At 40.1% G+C, this 18,561-nt stretch overlaps 1 protein-coding gene across 1 annotated transcript in view; it reads right to left on the reverse strand.

The window, feature by feature from the left end:
• Positions 1-18,561, reverse strand: part of lrba (LPS responsive beige-like anchor protein) — a 184,686-nt gene that overhangs the window by 11,778 nt on the left and 154,347 nt on the right. Inside the window, 5 exon segments of the mRNA XM_054605069.1 lie at positions 840-995; positions 2,585-2,650; positions 4,355-4,532; positions 6,630-6,719; positions 13,033-13,200. Coding sequence (XP_054461044.1) covers positions 840-995; positions 2,585-2,650; positions 4,355-4,532; positions 6,630-6,719; positions 13,033-13,200 — 658 coding nt within the window.

Genomic DNA, 18,561 nt, shown 5'->3' on the forward strand with positions numbered 1-18,561 from the left:
GACAAAATGAAAAACATACTGATGCCTATTTTTGTCTTTCTTAGAGCCTTATTAGTAGTGGAGCTAAAACAGCTTGTCCTGAGGATGGTGCTAGAGGAAAGGCGATGGGGTTGTATAACATTAAGAGGTTTATTCATTTAAAATATTTAGTGTGTTCATCAAATTTATTAGCAGTATTTGCTTAGGAGACATTTTATGTTCAAAATTGACATTTTGGCCTGAGGTTAAAGAACAAAAGCTCAAGGATAGTCTGAATGAGAGAGAGTTCAACCTCTGGATACTATGACTGTGCCACAGTAAATTTCATGACAATGCACCCAATAGATTTAGATATCAGTGCAACAATTACCTTTTACAAACATACACCCTGATGTGGCTCATGCCATTATGTGCGAGAGACCAAGCAGCGAATTGGTTTTTCTGATAAATTTATTCCGTTCCAAGTAAATGATAAAACGATTTTTACTTTACGAGCTTGATGTCAAGGCTGTATTTAAATTACAAGTTTTCAACAGCTGCGTTTAGGTTTTTTGTCTGCTGTGAGACATTAAAAACAATGGAGCAGATATCTCATGCCAAGAGTTTGGTGGAAGAGAAAATGTGCATGTTAAGACTCCAAATATGGTTAACCCAAATTATACAGTGATATATGGTTAAGAAAATGGTTTCCTTATTTTGACAACGTCAAAAGTAACAAATTAACTGCATGTAAATCTCTGTCTAGGCTAATGCATACATGATGTAGCATTTTATAAATACAGACTTCTCAAAGAAACAGTATTTGTGATCCTGAAGATATGAAGGCTGAGGAGGAGAAGTGTATCATGATTATAAAATACCTGAGTCAGTTGAGTAAACCCGGAAGCTCTTGTCCCAAAAACCGCACAGAAGGATGAAGCGGTTGTCGGCTGTGATGATGAAACACTGCGAGCTGATCTGAATGCTTTGATCTAGCAGGTCTGAGATCTGACGACGATGACTGCCCACGTTACTGGCTGGAGAGGAAAAATAAAAAAAAGGTACACGTTGGAAATATTCAGACGTACACAGACATATTAAATCTATGATCCAACACACAGCTAACTGTTTACATATATCAGCTATAAGAGCTCACACTCAAATGCACCGCCACTTATGTTTCAGTGAACAGTGCAAAGAAGATTTGTGAGAGAATACATAAAACATCCTCAATGTTAAGTTTATGGGACTTCACATTTTCTGTGAGAGTCAAAGAGTAATGAGTCAGAACACACACTGCAAATTCATTGTGGTTTTGTATTTTAGCATAGTTGGTTCGAAAGCAAATTTATTGACATTCTCTTTTCTGTAAGTGCTATCTTTCATTTTTTTTCTAGAGGGATACGTCCATTGTGAAGTATTTCTCGTTTGGTGGGGTCAAAAGCACTGGGGAACAGGTGTCGGAGAAGATTGTGGAGCACTGAAACTGAGAAAGTCCAGCATAGCCGCTACAACCAATATTTCAACACATTTTTAACATTTTCCTTAAACTGCAGTCGGCTCAGCACTCATCCTCAATTTACTGTGTTTAGCCCAGACTCCTCCTGGAATGCAAACAGTGTAAATATATTACTAACAAGAACAAAAATCCCCTCTACCTCCCCCGAAACACACACACACGCATTATTTATGCTTTAGTGTTGGAAACGTTGACAGAAGTGTGAGAAGGGAGAAAACAAATGTCAAAGAAAATATTAAAGATTTATTGGATAAAATTAGCCTAAAAAATGTGTATTTATTCTGCCTGTACAGAGGGGGAAGCAAAAGAGAGATATTCTGTACATGCCAGTAAAGCTCAATGTGTGACTTAATTTAGACTAAACCCTGATTATTTTCAGTAGTCTAGTGTTTTGTTAAAAAAAAAAAAATGTTTGTAAATTCTCTGGTGAGACTAAGAGTGACCAGAACATTCACAGAGAAAGAACAGCCACCCTGTGCAGATGTGCGTGAGAGAATGAGAGGCTGCAGCAACGCGACGGAGGCGAAGGAGGGAGCAGATAGAAGTGGCTCGTCTCTCCCTACTCCACCAGTGCATCCCATACATCACCGCGGCTCGGCACTCTTCTCCTGCTCATCAACAAGTCGTGAAGGATGAGAGGCGCCCATATTGTCCTGACAGCCGTCCGCCGTGCATTCTCAATCACACATTATTACCACATTCATATTCATTTCCATTGACACGCGTCCTTTCCCTCCGCTCAAATTAAACCAAAGAGGATGCAGAAAAAGGTGGGAGGGAAAGGGACTATGGGGAGGGAGAAAGAGGGGGAGTTGATGATGAAATGCCGGCCTAGGCCACAGCTCATTGCATTCCAATTTGCATGCAAATGGTTTAGTGTGAGAGCAGGGCCTATATCATGAGGAGTGAACTGGGGCAGAGGCTGAGAAACAACTCTAATCTACTGTCCAGGGACACGCTGCTGCAGACTGCCATGAGTCACCAAGATGCCAGCAGGATTCATACACAAATGCGCACAAATAAATAATTTCATGCATTTATAAGCTCACACTATGTAAAGAATACACATGTGTGGGGACTCATCTACAGTCATGAATGACAGCATACCTATCAGAGGGTCAATTTCCACAGGAAGTTGGTACTGCTGGTCCTGCACCGTTGAGCTCTGATGACCTGACAAGAAGAAGACAGATTGGATTAATATTGTAATCATGTGGCCTTGTGAAGTAGATGCCGGCTTTCGGTTCATTATAGCCACAGTGAAAATTATAACCATAAAGTCTCAGTGTCAACCGCTGGCCCAAGAGTTCTCCTGCGAATTAGACATCAATTATGTCAGAGAGCTACCAAGGCCACAGAGAATGGAACTGTTTATGCTAACTGCATGCTAAGGGACAAGAGTTTGGTTTCGGAAGTGTTCTGGTTTCTGTTTGTAGTCTGAGTAGAATCAAGCTTTGAGAGCAAAAGAGACGGAACACTAACCTGAACCGCCAAATGGTTTGTTACATAGAATAATCTGAGAAGCAGTCACCCAAAACCGTTTGGAAAAGGGCAGACACACGCAAAAATGAATTAGCAAATGCGAAATGCAATCTGAGAACAGTTTATTTATCTGTATTCATATTCAGGTATCTGTTTAAAGAGATTAGCTGTTTAGTCTCTCAACTAAAACATTCTTGTGTCCTCAGTTGCTAATCAGACTGTAAACAATGAAAGACGCATGGAGGAGGAAGTCTTGGCATGGAAAGCGGTTATAGGGATATCTGCTGGCTACACCGGAACCCAATAAATATTGGCCATTGCCCCCGGAGTCTAAATCGTTGTCAAACTCTACCAAGATACTTAAGCACCTGATGTTTTAGTTAACTGATTCAAAGCACAATACTAACAGATTTATCTGTGCTCAAGTTTAAAAGAGGGAATTAAATGGCATTCCTTTGCCTTTTTGGCACTTCTCACACAGTTTGGTGCCGAGATGCAACTCATGATTATTTTCATTATCGATCAACAGCTTTCTTTTTGGGGGGATTTAGCAATTCATTGTTCAGACTATATAGTGTCTGAGGAGAGTAAAAAATAAAGCCACAATCACAATTTCTGCATTGTCTATTAACTGCATCTACTCTAAAGGCAAAAAATAAAATGTGAATAACATCTGCCGACATGCTCATCAACAAATTTCCATGTTTATTGTTGGCATGCGTCGTGTTGAGAAGAATTTACAATGTGAACCTCTTAAAATTTTTATTTCCTATCTGCTCTAACAGCCACATGAAGACTCAAGTAAATCCAGGCAATTAATGAACCACTTCTGACCAGCACACTTCTTGTTTATTAAGCCAGCTCACTGAACCAATTAGGTTAATCAGTCTGGTCTTTGGTGCGCATGGATGAGGTTTTATTCTACTGAAAACCGATCAGTCTTCATCCCCATAAATTCAGAGATATCAAATTTAATGTTTCTTCCAAGGGGCTGGATGGAACGTTGAGTAAATAAGCTTTTGTGAAGTGAGAGGCTGATGTATGGAGGTGGACGTGGGACCTAATGCTGGCTGCTGCATGTGTCACATTTGATACTGCTATCCAGTAGACACAGTCAACTGTCTCCCAAATCAACGTCCATCCTATCGAGACGAGACGGGTCAAATCTTGACTCGCATAAATTAGACACCGAGTACAGAGGAGAGAGATGAACCAAGGAAATGTGAAAATGATTCTGCGGGAGCAAAAGAGTGTTCTCACCTACCTGAAATATCTTTGAGTTAATTTTGATGCAGAGTCATTAAGTCATACATTCATTCAATTAAATGCAACTTTTTGATAGCACATTTGTAGATCAATGAAGAAAATATGAGTGCATGAACACAAATCCCTCACCAGACAAGCCGTGCCACTTGTTGACAGAAAAGATGCGGTTTGCGGTGACAGTGATGATCGCAGGTGACGTTAGACCCGGCTGAGTGTTTGCCGCAACGTGGGTCACAGGAGAATTGGATGGGAACTTCAGCACCATGATAACATCCTGCTGCATCTGCTCCGTAAACATCATCGGGGTCTGCAGGAGAAGATACTGTTCAGGCCCCGGGGGACGGACAACGGGAACGTAGGGAGGAGAGGGAAAAGAGACGAGATATGGAGCGGCAGACAAAGAGCAAAACAGAACGACGGGAGAAGCAGTCGCATGCGGTGTTAGCGAGGAAAAAACAAGAGGGAGAGGGAGGAAAAAAAGAAGGACAGAGAGAAAGTTAGGAAGCTTCAGCAGGATAGCAGCAAGCAGAAATTAAGTAGCATTGGTAAAAAAAACAAGAGATCCCTTTAGAAACAGTGATGCAGGATAGTTAGGAAAGGAAAGAATCTCTGTTAAAGTCCCTGTTTACTCAGGACGGGGTGATCACTGAGCAGAATGACGTATGTTCAAGATTTCACACTAGAAGCCTGTTTTCACCTTGTAGAGGAAAGTTTGTGCTCACCTTTATTCTGAGGTAAAGACACAAGCATGATTTTGTGACATCACAGCTAGTTTGGAAGTCAATACTGGTTCAATATTATATATATTATACATAAAACCATGTGAGAAGCCTTCAGGCACTGGGAATGGACTTTTCTGTGTAATAGAAGACATTCATTTTTTTTAAATCGAAAAAAATTGCATATGCATAGATTTGGTTTTTTTCAAGGGGGGAGAAGAAGTAGATGTGATTTAAAGTAATTTCACCAGGTAATTTAACTTCTGGTGGAAACACATACCAGACACAATCTATTATTTTTATGTCTTTAAACATGTCTGTTTAAAGACATAAAACATGTCAACATACAAGCACCAAAATTGTATTAATTCATAAGTTATAAAACAGAGAAAATTTGAAAATTCTTGATAAATTACCCAAATGATTATTCAATCATCAAACTTTTTCTTGAAAAATTTTCTGTCAGCTGACAGCTAAATATAAAATATTCGTTTCGACTCATAAAGTTTAAAATATGTATGGATTAAATTTAGATTAAATGTGTTACTTATAAATATACAGCAGGCGGAAGTAACTACAATGCAGCCATAACAAAAAAGTAATATATTGACCTATCAGAGTGTTAGACAGGAGCTCATATAGAGCCATTTAAAAAGTGTTTGTACTAAGCAGCTCTAACACAGAGCCATTTCCCTCCTTGCGTGTAAAGAAGAGGAACATCAGTGTTAACATCGGGAACAGACCTGAGTAAATCCGGTGTGTCTGACAGCTAACCAGATGCACTGACAGTATCATTACCACCAGCATGGGCAGATGCCGACACTCTGACAACACACTCGCACGAGAAAGAAAGAAGAGAGCAAGAACATGTAAAAGCAAAGAGAACAGGGCGCGTTTTTAAAGGAATATGGACGGGTAGGGAGGATTAGTAATGTGTTTGAATAATGGCATCTGAATATTATGTTTGAAAACTATATGTGGTGGAGTGAAAAATAAAAACATTTCATAGGAATTTGCGCATGAGTGAGGCGGGTTCAAAGCCGTAGTGTCTGTGAGTGCATGTGTGCGCTGGGTGGTGGTCTACAGCCGGCTGTCAGCGCCACAGGGACACCACACTAATAGGGACTCATGGGGCCTCGGCCCATCACAAGCAGGCACACTGACTGCACTCCTTGGCCCTTAAAAAGCTGTCACTTCACTGCTGCTGTTCATTGGTCTCCTTCGCTGATCTCCACTGCTTCCAGCTTAGGTAGAGAATCTGGCTCAGACCCAGGTTTCCAGCTCAAAGCTGTGCCTTTCCCCTGCATACCTCGTACTAAACTCACACGCACACAAATGCTTGTGATCTTTTCCTTTCACACACACCTCTCTAATGATGAGAGAGGAGATGCTTTCAAACCCAGGAACTTTATTTTCCCACAGTTGTAGATGGATTAAGAGAAAGTAGGAGGTAAATGGAGGATCAAAAGACTCAAGTCAAAAATTAAGAAGAAGGGTTATATGAAGCAGAGCAGAGTTCTTAAATCAGAGCACAAGAAGTCAGAGTCAGCATTAAACAGGCAGCACAATGGTCGATACTGTAGCTCAGTTGGCTACTGACCCATATCATATTATAGTATTTTCAGACTGAAGGATTACAGGTATTTAGAGTATCTGTTTGCATGGACTGTATGTGCAGCACTCACCACTTGCATGGCTGAGCTTCGGGGAGGGTGTGGTTCGATGAGCAACTGGCAGGGGGTCTGTCCAAAACTCCTAATTTGGGACTCCACAGCCTAGAGGGGAAAAGAAAGAGAGAGAGGAAGGAGTGACAGAGAAAATGACAGGTGAGTGAAAGAAAATGGTGCATTGTTGTGCCTCAGAATTTAAAGGGCATAAACAAGTTGCTTAATGTAATAAAAAGGCTGTTAAAAGATAATATCACACATCAAAGTAGGGCTAGGCAATCTGGAGGAAGATTTCTATTACTTCAACATTGCTAAATAATATGATATAGTAAATTTGAGAATCCATATAGAATTAAATTCCTGAAAAACTTATGTGCTACATCATATTGATGAAAAAACACTGTAAACAGACATAGATAGATACCTCAGCAACTAAAAAAATAAATAATCTGGTTGATCCATTTCTGCTGTCTCACAGTTTATACAGCCACATCATACTAACAAATATAGTTTGTATTGTTTCATATTATATTACAATTCTCAACAATCAAAGATTCATGAGTCTCAACAAAAACAAAGTGATGAATATAAATGCCACATGGGGAAAATGCATCCACTAGTGTTCATGCACACATGTCAAACATATACATACTTTCTCACTGTTTGACACTTTCATTTAAAGGGGTCTGAATACACACACACACACACACACACACACACACACACACACACACACACACACACACACACACACACACACACACACACACACACACACACACACACACACACACACACACACACACACACACACACACACACACACACACACACACACACACACACACACACACACACACACCAATTTATCCTCCACAACCACACACAGAATCAGAGAAGGGCCGGGACAGGCGGGCTTGTAGGCTGGTTAGGTGGTGTTAATGAAGAGGTATAGGACCATAAATGTCAGAGCAGACGCCGGCCGAGCGGCTTCTGGACATCATCACACAGCTCACTGTCAGGCCAACCAGCACAGGATGGAACAGCAGTGTATAGAAACACAGGCCTACACAGAGGTATCCCAATACTCTACACTATCACACTATTATCATCTAGGATTGCAACTAATTGTTTTCATTATAGATTTATCAGTTAATTACTATTTCAATTGGTTTGTATGTTTGTTTAATAGAGGAATATAATAATAAAAAAACATTGACCCATGTCCGACCAATAGTCCAAAACCTAATGGTATTAAGAATATAATTAAATAAATAAAACAGATAAATAAAAAAAAGGAGCAAATTCTCCCATTTGTGAAGCTTTAAACAGAAAATGTTTGTGATAAAAAAAAAATATATATATATATACCTATTGTTAAGATTTAGACATGAAAATTATTATATGGGCAAAATATCAATGCAAAAAAAGAAAGGAAAATATCTCTAAAACACAAAAAAATAAAGAAAACTAAAGAATAAAAGATAAGAATTTGTATTACAACAGATTTTTTTTTTCTTCATAAAACGAACAGCAAGAGAAAAAATGGCCAACACAAAATGATGACAGACCCGTCCGTATGTTGGTGTGCACTATGACTGGCTGTGTGGGAGTGACAGCTTGTGTGTGTGTGTGTGTGTGTGTAGGCTGAGACGTTTGAGCCTGACTTGGCGAGGCCTGAGAGTATGAGCTCATGGTTGAGGCCTGCATATGGTATTTCCATGAGAAAAAGGTTGGGAAGTTAGTCTGCTCATAGCTATTGTCTGAAACTAACCAGAGACCAGAGAGAGGCGGAGAGAAGGAGCGATCTCAACTGTCTACTACTACTGCTAAGAATCAAGCACTGAAAACCAATTCTCTAAAAATAATTTACAGTCAAAAGTCAAATTTTTCAGAACTTTCTGTACACTTTCTTCACTCTGGTATGTTTGCCGGTTCCTTTTGCGTTCCCTTTCTTTATCTTTAATAATCTATTTGTCTTTTTGAGCATAATAACATGCTCAAATCATCCTGTGTATAAAATGCTATAAATTTACAGCTGGCTTTCATGATACGTGATAAATACTCTCTATGAGAAGTTAGATAAAACAGAAAAGGCCAAGGTGTGCATCTCATGCATTCGTATAGAATTATAGGGGGGGGAAAAATCCAAAACAATAAACTGAATTGCAAAAACACAAGAGTTAAGTCAACTCAGCTGAGGTTTGGCAATGCCTCAACAGATTGAAAACTTAAAACTGTCTCCTTGTTAGCAGAAGTGTCTTTGGTCCTGTGTTTAAGCCCAAACTGCATGTTTGTGACCTAAACACATGCATGTGTGCAAGCATACTAGTTCTGACAGAGATGCTTCCATGATCCAGGGTATAGTATATTAGGACTGGCGTGTTATACATTTAAACCGTTTTTTAAATAAAGGCCGTTCTGTTCATTCATTGGCATCAAAGATCAACTTTGCACATGACCTCATTACTGGTCATGACAGATAATCTTAACATTTTACACCTCATCCACAGTTAGTCTGTTAGTGAGAGGACATCAGTGCATCATTCAAGGTCAAAGTGCCTCCCCTCTCCTCTGCCTATAGAGCGGAGCATTTTGCTTAAGCTAATGTGAGGTAGAAACTCCGTAAAGCCACTCAACCTATCTTCATTAAGTTCAGCTCTGACATTTATGAGGCTGTGGAACGTTGGAAAGTGGCCGAGTCTAGGTCAGCATGTCCTTTCCCTATATGCCAATGCAATGCTCAGGTGATTATATGAGGGGCCATCCACAAGGCCAATCTCTTTTAGGGGCGCTGGCCCGTGTCTGATGAAGGTTTTCTATATTCTATACATTTAAATGGCTGAGACGCCCTCGGCTCAGATGTCCCAACCTGCCCTTTGATTTACTCAGCCACTTGACAAGATGGATCTACATGTAAAACATGCTGCGTTTATGCAAATCGACACAACAACAGTCACTCTATGAATAGAATGAAAAGAATAAGTACAATGGCCTTGTGTTGTTGACAAGCAGTGTGGCGGCAGGATACTTTATATCTTTGGCTTTAGATGTTCACTCTCTTAAAAAATGTGAAAACATAATATTAAATACAGTGAAGGGCATATTCTCGGAAAAAATAAATAAACCATTGAGCCTTGTGTTTGGCGAGTGTCAAAGCGGGTCCACTGGTGGGTATATTTCCCGTCTTCTGCCGAATTACGCAAATGCTGTACAATTCAGACGGGGCTCTGTGTTTTGTCGCTGGAGTGAGAGGCTGTGGGATTTTTCCGTAATCACATGTGAAAGAGGGGAAGCCCTGTACAACGATGAGAAGGCAACACAGGATGTGTTTCTCTTTATACACTGAGAGGCAACACAGATGTGCATGCATGCCATGCACACGGGTGCACTTACGTACACATGAATGCATCTGCAGACACACAGCAGTTCTCTTAGAGAGAGAGGGGGTAAGTTTTGACTTGCGGCGGAGGCAGGACAGGAAGTAATCATGGTTTTGAAAAACACAGCAGTGGTCTCCACAACATTCCCTAATCTGTGCTGATATATTCCAAACTCTCCTCCCAGAACAGATATGTACACACAACCCAGTGCATGTATGCTGATGAGCACGGATAAATATACAAAGGTATACACATACCAATGGATGCATGTATACATGCACGTGTATGTACAAACATATCAAGGTATGATCTATACAAAGTGTGTGTGTGTGTGTGTGTGTGTGTGTGTGTGTGTGTGTGTGTGTGTGTGTGTGTGTGTGTGTGTGTGTGTGTGTGTGTGTGAGGTTTGGTCGAGGCGGTTGGGAGTTAGAGTCTGCCAAACAGCATGGCAGGAATACAGAGCTCTCCCCAATCTACTACCTTTTCCAACCATAGCATAAACACACAAACACGTGTCTGGGACCCATCCCCCTGACAAAGAACAGCCCCGGGGCCTGTCCGATTGCAGCCTAGCCTGGCCCAAACCACAGCTCAGGCTGAAACCGTTGTCACTCAGTAATGGCAGACTCTGGGGACATTTTCAGACCCAAAGCCTTCAGTCTCAAAGCTCCTGTAGCCCTCAGCCACCCACCAGCGCCCAGTCATGACGAGGCCCAGGCCTGGAACTCTGTTTCCAACATCTGCACAGACAGGGCATGCTCCTTTCCGTACAAACACGGTTGAAGGAGAGCTTTGGCTTAGCTCACAGGGATAACACTGCCTTGGTTTATTTAACTAATTAAAGCGCTCAGACTGAGGGTGTTTTTGAAAGGTCTAAGTCAGCAGATTGGACAGCGGGGGGGGGGAGAAAACAACAAACTCTGTATTTTCATCTCTAGGGAGTGGAACAAACTTTGCTGTTCATTCATATTTTACACAAGTATGTTAAATATATTAAATGTGTTAAATATGGCATGTGTAGCATTTTAAAACATTTATTTGATTTTCAATTAAACTACTATATATATGGACAATTAATGTAAGCAAACATTGTTTTCTAAAAAAGCTGATGCAACCTGTCAGAAAATAACAAACTGCTTATTTTGGAGGGGAAAACAAATTTTTCTTTGACTTGTGCTGGAGAGAAATGCAACAGATTTACAATAAAGTATAACCCAGTGCATACAATATAAACACTTACACTAATGGAGAGCACCATCTTATTTGCGCTGATCTCGTTAATTTACTCTAGTTATATTAATGTCAAAAAATATATTCTTGGATCATTTATTGATAATAAAATGATAAGTAATACTAAAAAGCATATATTCAGAAGTATGCATATCCCAAAACTGCATTCCTGCAGTAATAAGCAGAAGGGGTTATTTTAAATGCACTCAAATCGTATGCACCTGCCTCTGATGGAGTCATTTTTTGTTTGTGGATTTATCCATCCCATTGTCACTGGAACAGCTCACCAGAAATAGTGGTCTACCAGTGATCCAATTTTTTTCATCCAATTTCTCGGTTGTGTGTTTACCAGAATAATAGGTAATGGGCTGAATGTGGAAATGACCGTAGCACCATGGTAATGAATCTGCATGTGTGTGAGTGAGTGATTGTGTGGCTAAAGGCCAAAGCACATCTGGATGGGAATTAGGGTGGGTGAGGTGATAAATAAATGATCTACCCCTGGTGTCCGTGGTGCTGCAGTCACTGAGCATGAAGGGCAGCAGAACAGTGGAGGCAAAAGGCTGCTCAGCCGCTTGATATACTCTGAACTCATCTCCATTTAGACCTCAATGCTATGAGGACTGCTGCTTAAAAGGATAAATCTGGTTTATTATGACTTGTTTTGATTATTCTGTCCATCATGCCTTTCGTAGGGCAAAAAACCCACAACCAACCGGACAATCAGACCTCGGTAAGATTCTTTAAGTTGCACTTTTTGAAAATAAAATTGATTAAGATAACAATGTTAGTGTGTTTTCAGATCTCAATTTGCAATGAACAGTAATTATCCTTTAGGAGAAACCCTTTATAAAGCGCTGAAACTATACTCTGACGCGAGTAAAAATAGGATGTGTGCTACTTTGGCAACACAACTTAGACGTCAAAGAGGCTGATGGGGGCAGGGTCAATTGGCCTGCTGCTGGCTAGCTGCCTTTTGCAGCGGATTGGTGAAGTTGTCAGGCCGGTGTTTGGCTGTGGGCAAGCTAGCTGTGTTTCTCTTTTCAGTACTGTTATTTTGTGTGGTCGCTTTCCGGCAGGTCAGCGTAGCTTGTGTGTGCGCCGCAGTTCAAAGTGAAGTGGATGAATAATGAATGAAAGCCAAGGAGGAGGCTTTAAGGCGTAAAAGTGGAACACTTGGCGGAGTGCTTTCAGAGGAATCACACAGGGGAAAAAGGCTTTGCTCAGCAGTACCTGCCAGTATATTGTTAGCTTACCTCTTACATGCCATTCTACAACCAATTTAACATGGCTAATGGAATCAAAATTATCCCTGAAATACAGATGAACTGAATGGACAGATGCTTTTGTAATATAGTCAGTTTAAGCATCCATTTGAGAGTGCTAACGCTCAAGTGTACTTATTGTAATATGGTGTTTCTTCCCTTACTCAGCATGATCTGTCAAGGGAATAGTGAGCCGAGCAGTACATACAGTCAATGTGTATTAAAATGTGTATGTGCTTTTATGCATGTACCGTCTCTTTATCCAAGACGCTTCTCAAAATCCACTTTCATAGTCACGGCCTTCGCTCACAATTTTTAAAAATTTGAATTATTCATATTTTACTATGTTGTACGTCGTATTGCTTGTAGTTAATTATTGTTTTATGAATAGTGCTATTGCTCTTACTGTTTTTATGATTAACAATTTCGTGATTCTGATGTTTATTGTTTCTACCGTGTAAAGCACCCTGTAAACATTTTTTCCAAAAGGTGTTACATTAATGAGGTACTATATATTATTACTGAGTTGTGTATAAGCCTTACCTCTCTGAGCATTGGGTCGTTGATTGAGCTGAGGTTGACTGCACCTTCATAGGTCAGATAATAGAAAACATTGAGGGCTCTGGTGGCTTCAGGTCCCTGCTGCTTGTAGCCAAAGATCAGATCGATCCACTGGTGGAGCTGGCAGGACACAAACTCGCTCTCCAGAGCCTGTAAATGAAGGAGAGGACAGGGAATTAGGAGTATTTTAAATGTCAGCAGCTCCAGATCATTAACACACCATACTATAACCAAATGCTACATGTTCCTCATCCCATTACTGCACAGCAGTTATCACTAATGCCCAAAGCAGAATATCCTTCTAATTGCTCCTATGACAGAATCTGCCAATGATTTCTATAATGAGCAAAAAGCAGAGTAAATCCATATCTGATCATATGGGAACATCAAAACATTAGAGAACTCTTGCAGTTCATTAGGGAGCCATTTCAGCCTCTGTCTTTGTTCTTTTCTCTGCAGCTTGTGGGCGGATAAGAGCACCGTGTTGCTCTTCTGCAGACGTCTGTGCATTGCCATAACGCTGAGATACAAGCCGTTTTCTCTCCTCATTAGCCGGCAAAGGAGGGAAAAAACATTTATGGTTTCCTCGTAAAAACAGGCAATTGTGTTAATTTGTGTAAAGCTGTCGCCTCACAAAAGCCCTCTAAACACGACCAAATTAGAATGAGGCAGCCCTTGATTGTCATTGCTGCCTTGTGTCACATTAATTTGTGACAAAACATTAGCCCTCGCTACACTTAAATGGCAATTTATATCATTTAAATTTTTACTGCAGAGAGGAACGCATCCCTCACTTAAATGTGACTTTCTGACAGCTCATTCTGCATCTAATTCTTCCAGACTCTCTTAATTACAACTTTCAATCAGAGAGGAAAGCGCTGGTATAAAGACAAGACTGTGTGCTCTGGAGGTATGATGATGTTTTTACTGCAACTTGAGAAAGGACTTAATTTTTGATGCCTTGACAAATTCCATAATCTGAACTGATATTACAAGAATGGGAATCATAACATTGGTCCCTTGAAAACAGCAGACAAAGCTTTAAAAGGTTTTCAGGTTTAATGTGTGGAAGCATGCATACTTACCAACTAGGGCTGAGAATTACACTAAAATACAATTTTGTTATCAACCAACATGTCTTTAGCCCCATGTAGGAGTGTAATTATTTGCACATGTGGGTGGAAAGCTATTGTAAAACATTATTGATTTGTGTCGATGGCTATCCATCGTCTCGCTGATAATATAAATGTATTGATCTACTTTCGATTGGCATTTTATGGCGTACTTATAGAATTGTTAATTGTCCATCAGCCTATAAGATCATATAGTAAAAAGAAAAAAATCTGTTTAATGAAATATTAAGTAAAGAGGTAAACTGAAACACAATAGTATGGTTAACATTTTGTATTACCTTGTCATTTGCAAGTGCCTTTATCATTTCAAGTGTTGATTGTAAAAAGAAAAGTTACAAAAATGTTGTACATCCAAGTAAATCTGTGGTTCAGAGTCAGTGGCTAGGCGTTGCTCTGTAACACTGTATCAAAAATCATCAAGTTACAAAAGCTAAAACAACATTTAAAATTTAAGAGAATTTTCTGAGGAATTATAGAAAGGACTGTTTTGGTAATTTGTCAACAAAAAGTCAACTATTACTGTAACTGGGCTGTCTGGTTTAAAGCGTTATTTATAGGTGTACAGTAGATCTATTCAGTGTACACTGTAAGTTTATGGTTATTACACACACTGGTATTTTGGACATTCCCCCACTTAGATGCAATTACTGCTCTGAGAGCTGTAGAGTTAACAAAATTAGCAGATGGAGAGAGATCCGTCTACTCTTTTCCCCGTTGTGTGACTCACTTGACAACCTGACACTCTGGGGCAACATTTAGTATTAAGATAAAACAGAACACCCCTAGAGTCTGAGACAGTTTAGACTCTATGTCGTTCTGTCCCGCTGGCATCAGCAAATTCAGAAAATTAAGAGTGTTTAAAGGCTTGTGTCATAAAGCAATGCTTTTTATTAATGTAACATTATAACCCTCTTTATTCAAACTCACTTTAATAGCAGGTTGAGAGGGGTTCAATTCTGTGTGTTCGTGTGTGTGTGTGCGTGTGTTTGTATGTATGTTAGCGAGAAAGAGAGAGATAGATCAGTTCATTATGCGCTAGGATTGACCTTTGACAGGCCCTGCTCCCCTGTTTCTAAAACTAAAGCTAGGCCTGATGGGCATTTAATGTGCACTGCAATCTACTGTCAATCAGCATGGAGAAACAAAGAGCAGCCATGTTATTGCAGCTCCCTCTCAAGAGGCCCGCCTTTATGGAAATCACTTGCATGTACCATTTGGAGAGGGAGAGAGAGAATAAGTGAGAGCGTAAGCATTAGTGTGTGCTGTGTTGGCAGTGTGAGTGTATAACTGTGTATTATTGTATTTGTTTGGTCTGTCAGACAAAAGGCTCAGCAGTTCTCTGTGACTGTGAGTCTAGGTGTAGGAGTTTAACCGCAGCGGATCTGTGAGATTCAAAGAATACCTGCCTCCGCCTGTGGGGATACAGTAAACTGCCTTGATCGTGGTTCTTCAAAGCTCTTTAAAAAATGTTTTAGCTCACCGCTCAGAAAACAATCAGGTTGGGATGTAAGTAAAAAGGAGAGCTATATTCTGGGCCTTTGATTAAAGTTTGAATGTATCGCTGAAGAATGTGCTGCAATTGCGAAGTCCCGACAGTAAACATTGCAAGTTTGCTGCTCGCATAGTCTTTAAGAATAAATCTGGTTATAGTCTACGTTTACCGAATTGTCAAGAAAATCTAATGAAACACCAAAACCAATTGATCCAATTTGTTGTGCCAAACACCTCCATTTTTTCCAATAAAAGAAAAACAACAGTGAGCAACACCATAGCACTGTGTGACATGTTCTTTTATTACCCTGAATGTGAGAATTGCAGTTCAGTTTGAGCCACCGTCCTCACAAGCTCACAAATGCTAGGGCTGGGTATCGTTTAAAAAATGTCAAAACCAGCGCCAATACCAGTAGCCTTAAAGTGATATCGATACCAATTGAGTGCTTCATTTGATATATATATATTTTTTACATCATTGGATTCCTATCATGTGACATGATAGCATTCAGTGGCGCAAAATGCTACCACCACCACAAACACATTTATTTTTATCCAAAGGTGTAGTACAGCCATATTTTCAAACATTTTGGTGGCTTTTTGGCTCACTGAACCACCAATTCTGTCAAATACACTGCGTACGACTTCACACACCACAGATTGAATGGTTTATAGCCGCAGCAGCAGTGAGATTAAGCCAAAAAAATGGCATTTATTGACTAGCAATAGTATTGCTAGCAAAACCAAACATACAAATAGCCCTATTTTATCTAAATCTGTTTTCAATGACTAACATCTTCAGAAGGAATGAGAGAGATTTACGCTTAGTGTCACAGACAGTGTAGGCAAGTTGAGAGACCGACTAGAACATTGTTAGTTTTGGGCATTTTTGGTAAACTAAAATATAGAACATCACCAGCCGTATACTTTTTATTAGCTAACAATACAATACCATATTATTTTTGCGAATGCAGACAATATCATTCTAATGTGGAGTGTTGAAAAAACAATCCACAGTGACATCACATTTATTTTTGACCTAGAAGCCTGCATGTGAGGTATTTATGCTACTTGATGGACAAGCAGCAAGTAAAGGACAGAAATCAAGCATGTACGGACAACCCATTAACAACATTCCAGGTGAGCAGGTGTGGAAATGTCACTTTCTGTAGTGCCCCACAGTGGAAATAGTGTGGCAGAAGGTTGGGGCAGATAGCGGATTCCTGAGGTGGGATCTGGTGCCACTTCAGGAGAACCAGGCAGGATTATTGATGGGCCAATTAGTAGCCAGTGTATGTGTCATCCTCATCCACAGGGGACTCTCTGATAATTAATGAATAATTTAGCATGCCTTTATGTAAATGCTCATAGGGGGTAGAAGTCACTTGAATCCCACATTTCTATTGTTAAGGATTTGACAAAGTACACCTTTGAAGCATAGGGGAGTCCCCTTTGTTGTGTGCTGTGACTTGTCTCCAGTGGCAACAATAATTTGTAATTTTCCTATGTAAGAAATTGTAATCCTTTACTTTAATCGTTTTTTTTGCCCTTCAAAGCACCCAAGTATTCAAATTGATATCTCCAATTTCTCTTCTACAATGAAAGGCTTATTTTTGCTCTCATGCCAGTTTGCAGGGCTACGATAATTAACATGCCTTTTCTGTGTGTAAGTCTCAGATTACTTTAATTCTTTCCTTTCTGAGACATCTGAAGCAAGAGTGAGAATTTAAAGCCTAAAAAAAAACGCCAACAAAAACACTCAAAGAATGACAGTTTGACTATGTGTCTATCAATGTGTTAGCCTTTAGAGAGAGACTTACTCTAGACTGAGGACTTCAAGAATCCTTATTTGAGACATCAAAACCGGCGAAACCAAATGATTGCAATTAACCAGCTGGTGGACATTAAAGCAGGATTACTCAGGAGTCCCTTTCTGCTTGCAAGTGGCTGCGATTTATTTTCATCCCTTTTTCTTTTTTACTTTTCACTTAGTACTTCTTTTAGTGATTTCTTTCCTCAAAAGCAAAAGTGTCGTTCCATGCTACAGGTTTGCAGGAGTTTCTGTGCCTCGCTGTGGTTTGCGGTGAGCTTTATGGTCTGGATTGAGCTGGATTTCACTTTGGCTTTAACGAGGTGACACTGAATGCTCTCCTCCTTCCCTCATTGGCCCTAAAAAACCCTTTTAAGGACTTATAGAGAGCTGTCCGTAAGGATGTTAAAATGTCACTTAACAAATCAATCCCCTCATTTGCATGCCAACGGTGATGCGAGCGCACACGCATGTGCCCGCGCCTGGGTCACCGGTGGCGTGGGGGTGTAATCGAATGCACATGTTGAATGCAGAGTGTTGTCAGCGGCAGACTGTTTTCTTTTGTATCGATTACGGATGCATAAAGCAAACACTTGTCAGGTTTGTATATAGTAGAACGACTGTTTAAGAACAAGCTGATCAAAACATCCTGAAAATCAGATCCAGTGTGTTTGTCAGTGAAACATCACACATTTTTTTACACGGGAAGCTTCGCTGCTGAACCACAGAATCAGTACGTTTTATTGAGTCTTATTGTATTGTTATTGTGCGTTTCATTAAATCCCATCTAATCTGTGTGTTTCCAAGTACAACAAACATCATCAACCTTAGCGGAAGCCAGTCTTTTCTTCTTACCATAACACAAGTTTATTATCGCTTGTTTCGATTCTCTTTTCTTCCTCCAAGTTCAACAGCCCCCTTTCTTTTTCCCTTCTACTTATTCTCCCACTCTAAGTGCTGCTCTGTTTTTTCCCCCCCTCCATGCTCTTTCTTCCAGTCATCTGATCCTTTGGATCAACTCCTCTGGAGCTGCCTTGCCCTGAGGTTGACAAGAACTCTGATTAAAGGGCTTATTAG

Source organism: Anoplopoma fimbria, chromosome 9 (assembly GCF_027596085.1).
Source record: "Anoplopoma fimbria isolate UVic2021 breed Golden Eagle Sablefish chromosome 9, Afim_UVic_2022, whole genome shotgun sequence".
Lineage (NCBI taxonomy): Eukaryota > Metazoa > Chordata > Actinopteri > Perciformes > Anoplopomatidae > Anoplopoma > Anoplopoma fimbria.